Source organism: Trichechus manatus, unplaced genomic scaffold (genome assembly GCF_000243295.1).
Source record: "Trichechus manatus latirostris isolate Lorelei unplaced genomic scaffold, TriManLat1.0 scaffold00326, whole genome shotgun sequence".
Lineage (NCBI taxonomy): Eukaryota > Metazoa > Chordata > Mammalia > Sirenia > Trichechidae > Trichechus > Trichechus manatus.
This window is the reverse complement of record NW_004444262.1, coordinates 561,172-571,339: the sequence shown is the minus strand read 5'-3', so window position 1 is coordinate 571,339 and position 10,168 is coordinate 561,172. Positions and strand designations below refer to the sequence as shown.

At 36.0% G+C, this 10,168-nt stretch overlaps 1 protein-coding gene across 1 annotated transcript in view; it reads right to left on the bottom strand.

Moving 5' to 3' along the window:
- The window catches only part of RELN (reelin), a 551,032-nt gene that overhangs the window by 161,586 nt on the left and 379,278 nt on the right, over nucleotides 1–10,168 (bottom strand). Inside the window, exon 22 of the mRNA XM_004390724.1 lies at nucleotides 6,925–7,161. Within this exon, the coding sequence (XP_004390781.1) occupies nucleotides 6,925–7,161 (237 nt within the window). The remainder of the gene's footprint in view (nucleotides 1–6,924; nucleotides 7,162–10,168) is intronic.

Here is a 10,168-nt window from a genome sequence, read left to right as displayed (position 1 = left end):
GGCCTTCGCTCTTGCTGTTCTCTCTGCAAAGCTCTCCACCCACGCCTTTGCATCATTGTCTCTTTGCCATCATTCTGTTGTCCACTCCAGTGTCTCCCAGGAAGGCCTCCCTACGAATCTACATAAAACTAGCCCTCACCCTCCAGTCCTGTAACCTAACACTCCATTCTCTTACCTTGCCTTATTTTCTTCACAGTGCTTATCACTGTCTGATATATTATTATGAATTTGTTTGTCTACTGTCTTTCTTCCCCCCTAGAATGTAGTAAGTACTACAAGTGAAGGGCTTTTCTATCTTCATCTCCAGTACTGACTGATACACCTTCCGTGTCTACAAACAGTACCTGTGATATAATCAATGAATAGTTGAATAAAATCTATCAATGAATAAAAAACTTACTTCTGTGATGAAAACCTCACAATGAAAAAGCTGAGTAAATGGGCTCTGGTTTTAGAAAGTCAATTATAAATTTATTTGGGGTATATTCAATCACATTAGCAATTTTATAGTGGCATTAATATCCCTGAGTGCTGAGAATCTTCATTTCACTGCTGTTGAGAATAATAGTAAGGAACTTCAGTTTGTCACTCAATGTATTTACCTTATCTATCTGCTAATCTTCCTAGAGTGATCACTTACTGTGAAATGGCAGTTGAGGTGGCTCTTGGGAGCCATCTTGCCCCGACTGACTTTCTCCAGTAGCACTATTTTAGTTGATTTAGTGATCTCTTTATGATGGTCTTTGTAAAAAAATAACCCCAAGAATATTCTAGGCTGGATAATAAAATATTTAAACTGACAAAATTTCTATAAAAGTTACAGTTTCATTTTTAATGAAAAAAAAAATCCTAAAGAAGCTTACCTGGCTATTATTTTATTCCATGAGTAGATTCATCTTGTAGAGGGGTTTTCATAATATTCTTTCTTGTAACCTAAGCTGACAATCAGGGTTGTCTAAAGTTTCAGCTGGGCACTAACTTGATATTTTCTTTGTTTACCAATGACACTTCCTTATATTAGTATCAGACAACTTCTTTGATTAGTTTCATAAGACAAGTCCAAAAGGTTAAAGAATCCGCTGCATGGTAAAGACTCTCTTTCAAACCCTTTTAAACATGTATTTCTATTTTAAAAAATTAACCAAAAGGTAGCTGAAATAGAGGTAGATTTTCTTAAAAAATCTCCGGCTCAATGCTTGCTAAATGCATGATAGATCCTCCTATGGGCCTAAATGTCTATACAGATGCCTCTCAGGTCTAGGAAGCGTGAGTGCTAAGGTGTTTCTCTGGGTCAGTTTGGAAACTTTTCCGGGTCATCTATTACTACACATCATTGTTAATTGCTGATGGTCCTCATAACCTAGAAGTACCTTAACTACTTTATACTCCCTTTTGTATGTCTTAAAGCACATTTCACCCATCATTCAGTTGTGCTATTTATCAATTACATGCTTATAACACTAATTTATTGCTTTTCTTAGAGCTACAGTATTACTTGCTACCTTTTATTGCAAATAAACTGTATTTAAGTTATATTATGAGATAATAGCCTCCTTTTTAGCCTGGATTTTTTCCATGGGTTTAACTCCTGCTTCTCATAAATTTACAAACAAATTCTTTCTCTTTGTCCATGTTCATAGATATGCCATGAGATGTAAACACATACTTTTTGAAAATAGCCACTTGTCTGTTCCCTCTGACTAGGACCATCCACCCTACAGCTGTTCTCTTTGTTTTACACCCTAGCACCCTACATCTTCAGGGCTGACTGTGCCACCTGGAGCCAGTGTGAAAAACTGGGCTTCAAATATTTTCCCATCACATCATTACACACCACACAAAGTTACTCTTTTGTTTCACATGCCTTTTGTCATTCACAGCTAATTTCACTTCTTGCATGTTGTTCTTTCCACTTTCTATTTTCACTACTTACTTTAAAGAAATTTCTCTTCTTAAAATATGATCCTAAATATGACTAGTGCTAGTGATTTACTTGTGTCAAGAAAAAAGAAAGCTTTAATTAAAAAAAAAAAAAATAGAGTTAACAAGGAATCAGAACTTTCTATTTTTAGTGCCAGTGAAAGCACCTAGGAGATCCTTTCAATATGTCTACGAGTCTCAATTATTTCTAAATCTTTTAATTCGATCTGCTTCTCTTCAGTTAAACACCATTAAAGATAAGTAAAAACTCTAGCTATTCTTACCTTATTTTTTACTTTAATTATTAGTAGTCACAGTATTACTTTTTCCCATTTTATTTAAGTTTTATATCACCTGGCTGCTAACTGAAAGGTCAGTAGTTTGAATCCACTAGTCGCTCCTCAGAAACTCTATGCAGCAGTTCTATCCTATAGGGTCGCTATGAGTCAGAATCAACCGGACGGCAATGGGTATGGGGATAAACAGACTTTTAGGGTCCTTTATGTCTGGGGTTTCCTGGAACGCTAATGACCACTCACAAAATCTTTTCTGTGGTAAAATATTCAGGGTTGCTGGAATTTTTGGTATTTTAGAACGAAACTGCTGATAAGAATATGTGTACTCACTATAAGCTTTTCATTGCACAATCCTCCAACTGTATTCCCCAACCAAAATATGTAAGAAAATATAAGAAAAAATCTTTGTGTTTCTATTTTGTTCTCTTTAAGTTTTAGAGATATATTCTTCTGCATTACTCAAGGAAAAGAATGTTTATTGGCTTCTAAAATTCAAAAAGTTGCTCATAATTTAGACCTAAATGCAATACTACAGATGTCACAGTTTTCTTCTCCTCAACTGGAAATTTAAGAGAATGGAAAAGGCAGATGCAGGTTAAGTGCTTTCTATCTGTAATCTTATTTAATCTTTACAACAATCTTGGAAGTAGGTATTATTGTTCCCATTTTACAGATGAAAAACTAAGGCTCAGAGAGGCTAAATAAGTTCTCCTGAATACGTAGCCTTTTGATGTTACTATGAGGAGCCTTGGTGGCGCAGTGGTTAAGCACTCAGCTGCTAACCAAAAGGTTGGCAGTTTGAACCCACCAGCTGCTCCGTGGGAGAAAATTGTGGCAGTCCATAAAGATTACAGCCTTGGAAACCCTATGGGGCATTTCTACTTTGTCCTGTGGGGTCGCTGTGAGTCAGAATTGACTTGACGGCAATGGGAATGGGATGGGATGTTATTGTATTGATATGGGAGCATTTTTGATAATTTAGAAATAAAATAATTAAAATGTCAGCTTCTAAAAATTACCAAAGAATATGAAAGGCTAGTGTCCTTAGCCTGTGTTTGACTCCTAGCTCAGATTTAGGGGTTAGCACAGAGTAAGGGTCAGAGATAGGGCAATGGTTGGAGCTGGAATAAGAGTTTGAGATGGACTAGGTCATGGAGGGGATGAGAGACAAAGCTAGCGTGAGTCTTGGGTGGAGCTAGAGGTCAGGGATGTGTCTCGTATATTAATTAGTAATGAAGCTCGGTGATTCCCTACTTTGATACAGTGGCTTTGATGCAACCTTCTTAAAATACACTCCTCAAAATGCCTCATTAGTTAAAAATGTCTGATTTGATTTTCCAAGTTCTAAGTGGCAGACCCAGAATCTGAACTATTGTCTCTGACCTCAAAGCTTGTCTTCTTCCTACCACACCATAACTATCAAAAATAATTGTCAATTCTAATATGTTATGACAACCATCCCCTCACAGTTGCATACATTTTGAAACCAAAACTAATATGACAACAATGTCCTTCCTACCTGTTGTATCTTGTTTATTAGATAGGCATAGAGAAATGCAAATGTCCCCTGGTATTATCACAGATGCAATCATTCAACAAATCTCAAGTAAATGTATTCTCTTAGTGATCTTAAAATATATGTAAGAGGTTTTAAAGACTATTTTAAAAACCTAAATCAGACTTAGGTTCTGATTTCAGATACTCTGTATGGAAGAAGGGGAATTACTATAATAATTAGAAGCAATTCATTTCTCCACTGAAAAAAGTGCTTTAAGTGACACGCTGTCAAGGCAAATTGACTATAGTTCTTCTGATGAAAAAGCAATTGTCCAAGCTTTCCCTGGAGAACACTCTCAGTAACAACAATCCATCCTCATGGAAAGTCATGAGTTAGAAAATGAGAACCAAATGAACTCACAGCTGGGAAAAGCCAACAATAATTAATTTAACACCAGCCGTTTGTACAGAACATGTATACATCTCAAAATTTCCCTGGACAGACACAAGGTCATTGAAGGGCAGAGTTCACATATTTAAATGTGCTTAACGAGATTGTACTTAATAAGATAATGTGCTCCAAAGGTTTTACATTAGGACTAGGAGGTTATGATAAACAGTTGGTCAATACCATCACTTGAATTACAAGTGTTTGTGAAAAATATTGCTAAAATGAATTCTCATTGAATCTTGGACGATATACTCAACAGCAGCAGAGAAAAAACAGTGTCATTAAAACGGGCTTTATTCTGACTCATTGGCTAAGAAAATGGGAACAGTTTGAGATCTTCCATGTTGTTTCATTTTAATGAGCAGTGAGCATTTTTCATGTCCTTATTAGAGTAGTTAATGTGTTTCTCTAGTCTCATTATCACTGCCAGAGTATACTCTCTGTTGTTTCACAACCAAGACAACTCCTTTTCATTTCAGGGAAGATCAGAAAGTCAAATCTGATTGCTCACATGTGGTTGTTAATAAAACTCCTACGGTGCTGCTCAAGGTGTCCATGGGGACTGTATAGTTATTCATATTTTCTTATGGTTTTCTATAATTACTGTGATTGTACTTTCACAAAGTAAATGTATCTCTACCAATTAAAGTACTGGTGGCTTAAGAATATTCATCAGACTTGTGTGAAAGGATATTGTTCTTAGGGTTTTGATCAAAGCACAGAAATTAAACTGCTGTTATCATGCATTCAACCCAAGCGTTAAATTAAAACGCTCAGCAACTTTGGAGTTTATCTGAGCAGATGTTAACTATTTATGAAAATAAACATTATACAGGACTTGCATTCATGATATGACTCTTTGTTGTATTAAAAGTACTGGAGAGAAAAACTACCACACAAATTTGAGGGATACAGTTTATGATAAATGACCAATCTGAATTACTGCTAATTCAGGTCAACTTAAATTTTCAGAAACAGAGAATTTTAAGAAATCGCATGTCGGTCTACATATTTATATCTGCTTATTTGTTCCACCTCTTTCTTTTGAAGGCTCCAGAACTAAGAACTAATATCCATAAAAACAGCATCTGCGGATATCAAATAAAAAACACACAATATAACCTCTCATACTTTGTCACGTAGAAACTTCACTCTATCTCGTTTGACAGTGCTCGCAGCCAAAGTGACCAGCCGTACTTCCATTCCATTAGCTGTCATTTTGATGTTAGAATTTTACCCTGCTGTGTGCGGGATGTGACTGTACATGCACAATTCCCATCAAAGGTAATTTTCTGTGCAACGATGTGTAAAATTTACCTCTAATTATGATAAGGTCACTGATGGGTCATTTATGATATGCTCTCTGGAGACAATTGCAGTGAATAGCTTTTGGCTAGATTCATCTGGAGAAATTAAACTGGTCTGACCATGACTCAATAGAAAGTAAAAATCTCTTAGAAGATTATTCCTCAATTATGCTTAAAGTCCTAAAGGAACCTAAAGAGGGGAAGTGTGCACAGTGGCGAAGGTTGTGGGCTTTGGAATCAGAGCAACCTGTTTATTCCAGGATCTCTGGGCCTAGAAGGTCTGGTGTGATCTGGTCCCTGCACATCTTTTGGCCTCTGTTCCTGACATTTGCTCCCTCACTATTTGGGCTCTAGCATCACTGGCCTCCCCTAGTCTTTAAACATGCCTTGGTCACTCTTGCTCTGGGGTCTCGGCACTCCAAAGTTTTCTGTATTTGGAATGCTCTTCCTATAGATCTTTGTATGACTGAAACTTCCTTGTTCTTCCACTGTCCAGTCAAACATGGTCTCCTCTGAGAAGCTTCTTATGAGTTCCCTATCTAAAGTACCACCTCCAGACCCCAGTTGCTCATTATCATATCATCCTACTGATAACAGTCTGAAATTATTTTTTTACCTTTTAATTGTATAAATAAATGTGCACATGATTTTACAAGAAAAAAATCTAACTATAAAGGGTATCTTGACTAGAATATTCCACAACTAACATTAACCATATGAGTCAAATACAGCTTGATAAAATGGATTAACAAGGAGATCTTAATAAATTGAAAAACAAAACAAGTAAAACTAGAAAAAACAGTTGCCGTCGAGTCAATTCTGACTCACAGCAACCCTACAAGACAGAGTAGAACTGCCCCATAGGGTTTCCAAGGCTGTAAATCTTTACAGAAGCACACTGCTACATGTTTCTCCTGTGTAGAGGCTAGCGAGTTTAAACTGCCAACCTTCTGGCTAGCAGCTGAGAGCTTAACCACTGTGCCACCAGAGAGCCTATATTAATAAATTAGGGATGAAAAACTTATTGGACTTTATATAAAGACTGCATGAAAACAGAACTACTCATGAGAAATTTTATTAAAAAAGTCACTAGAACCAAGTCATTTTTCACTATGATCCTTGTGGACCTCCATGCAGGGATAATATGGTAGTCCTTTTACTTACTTTTTGAAGAGGGTTTTTATATATAACTGTGTGACATGAAATTTTGAGATTAATAAATATATTGAAATTTTATATTATTTACATGTTTCAGTATTTCGTGTTTAGTCCTCCTTCCCAAGACCTCTTACTTGTAGACATAATGCTGACTTCTCAAATGGTTCATGCTTCGTAAATGTTTGTCAACAAATGGTTAAATGCTAATGGACTCGAAAATTATCCTCCTGTTGTAATTCGTAATGTAAAGTGTAATATCAACAAAAAATCACAATAATAATGATGAAATCCTCACCAAAGAGTCCAGTCATGGCCACAGTATGGCTGAACATTTCCAAGGTAGAATCCCAGAGATTGAGTGACTTCTACAAGATTGGTAAAGTCCAGACTAATGCTGTTGAAAAGCACAGATGTCATGATAATCTCATCAATAGCCCATACATCTTCTCCCTGGGAAGAATAATATGGTTGCCACCATCTGAACTGAATTCCAAATTGTCTTGCATCATCTGGTAATTCTACCGAGATTATTCTAAAGAAAAAAATAAAAGTCAAAATTCAGATTACTTTCGTATCTTAAAACAACACAAGGCTTTATAGCAGAATATTTTTTCCCCTTGAAGTACAGTATTTAAAAATAAACAGTTCTCCCACTGTCGCAAACATTCATTTGAGATTTCTAGTTTCTTGTTTGACTCTGACGACATCTACTGAACACCTTCCAAAATGTGAATTTTCTTCCACTCATTTGCTCTTCAAAAAGCTAACTCAATGAAACATAGTTGTCCAAAGTGACAGGATTCATCTTAGTCTAGCAAAGGATCTTGGATAGTTGGTTACATATATTACAGCTTTGGTCTGGTTGGAACCAGGGTATTTCCTCATTACCATGAGTTCAGCACAGTGTGTGAGGTCACTTGTTGTGTCATATTGGCTATGACAACAAACTGGTACCTGACAAACGGGGAAGAAAATTAGAATAATATCTAATTTCCAGGAGCAATTATTGTACACAGCAGCAGAAACCACACATTAATTGTCACTGCAGTGACATCTGCTTGAAAGCTCCATAAATCACATTACCTTGCTGCTCACACCCATACACAAGGTGAGATATGAAGCAAATGACAAATGGAACATTTGTCTCCATCAATGTACAATTAAACACTAGGAGAGGTGCCTGCAGTAAACACTCACTGGAGGGACTGAGATTTTTTTTTTCCTAGTGAAGAAAGATAAACTTCTTAAGACAAGTAATTAGCTGGACAATTTAAAAATAAATTATTTAAAATTTTCAGTGTCTAAGGCTGGATTTACTGAGAAATTAGGTTAATTTCCACATTTTTATTATGTTTTATTTTTAGTTATTGTATAAAGAAAAATGTTAAGTTGCATTTTGGAAATTTATTTTTACACACTGAAAGTTGTACAAAAATGTTGCACCAATTCTCTTTGGTACAAAATATATTTATTTATTTCTCCTTCAGATAATCTGCTCTTGGTAATATGGGGTAGAATAACATGACCATCACCTCTGATTACATAAAAAATAAAGAAACTGGGGGGACTTTCAGCAATGTGCAAAAACATATTTCATAAAAAATGGAAAATCAATATGCAAACACAGAAATATAAATTAAAAAACACTCCTTAAACTAAAAAGACACAGTTACAGTATATTTGTAGCTTATTTGTAGTTTTGTAATACTTTTCACAATTTGATAGATTGTTTTCTCCAATGTGAATTTTTTATTAGAAGAAAATTGTAAAGTTCAAACTAAATATTTTGCTAAATTTTACTTTATTTTTCTTAAATCTTACTTTGTTAAAAGAATTAAACTACATTCAAACTAGTTCAACAATGAAAACATCATGCATTAATTTAATAATTTAATTTGACTAGTGCTAGGACTAACATGTGCCTGACCCAAGCCATGATATTTTCAAGCGCCTCATATGCATGTGAAAGCTGGACAATGAATATGGAAGACCAAAGAATTGATGCAGCAGATTTGCCCAATGCAGTAATACATCCTTTGAGTTCTTGACTGCTGCCGCCATGGGTGTTGATTGTGGATCCAAGTAAAGTGAAATCCTGGACAACTTCAGTATTTCCTGTGTTTATCATGATGTTGCTTATTGGTCCAGTTGTGAGGATTTTTGTTTTCTTTATGTTGAAGTGTAATCCATACAGAAGGCTGTGGTCTTCGATCTTCATCAGTAAGTGCTTCAAGTCCTCTTCACTTTCAGCAAGCAAGGTTGTACTGTGCCATCTGCATACTGCAGGTTGTTAATATGCCTTCCTCCAATCCTGATGCCATGTTCTTCTTCATATAGCCCAGCTTCTCAGATTACCTGCTCAGGATACAGCTTGTCAGATACAACTCTGACACACATCTTTTCTAATTTTAAACCATGCAGTATTCCCCTTGTTCTGTTCGAACAACTGCCTTTTGGTCTATGTACAGGTTCCACAAGAGCACAATTAAGTGTTCCAGAATTCCATTCTTTGCAATATCATCCATAATTTATTATGATCCACAAAGTCGATTGTCTTTGCATAGTCAATAAAACACAGGTAAAGGTCTTTGTGGTATTCTCTGTTTTAAGCCAAGATCCATCTGACATTAGCAGTGATATCCCTTGATTCACATCCTCTTCTGAATCCGGCTTCAGTTTCTGGAAGTTCCTTGTTAATATATTGCTGTGTCCATTTTTTAATTATTTTCAGCAAACCTTCACTTGCGTATGATTATTAATGATCTTGTTTGATAATTTCCACATTCTGTTGGGTCACCGTTCTTTGGAATGGACATGCATGTGGATCTCTTCCAGTTGGTTGGCCAGGTGGCTGTCTTCTAACTTTCTTGGCATAGATAAATGAGAACCTCCAGCGCTGCATCTGTACTTTGAAACATCTCAATTGGTATTCTGTCAATTCCTGGAGTCTTGCTTTTTGCCAGTGCCTTCAGTGCAGCTTGGACTTCTTCCTTCAGTATCATCCGTCTTTGATCCTATGCTACCTCCTGAAATGACTGAACGTAGACAATCCTTTTTGATACAGTGACTGGGTATTCCTTCCATCTTATCTTGACACTTCCTGTGTCTTTCAATATTTTGCCCATAGAATCCTTCAATATTGCAATGCAAGGCTTGAATTTTTTCTTCAGTTCTTTCAGCCTGAGAAATGCCACGTGTGTTCTTCCCTTTGGTTTTTATAACTCCAGGTCTTTGCACATTTCATTATAATACTTTACCTTGTCTTCTCAAGTTGTCCTTTGAAATCTTCTGTTCATCTCTTTCACTTCATCATTTCTTCTGTTTGCTTTAGCTACTCTACTTTCAAGAGCAAGTTTCAGAATCTCTTCTCACATTCATTATGATCTTTTCTTTCTTTCCTGTCTTTTTAAAAAAAATTTTTTTACTGTACCTTAGGTGAAGCTTTACAGAACAAATAGTTTCTCATTAAACAGTCAGTACACATATTGTTTTATGACATTGGTTAACAACCCCACGACATGTCAACACTCTGCCTTCTC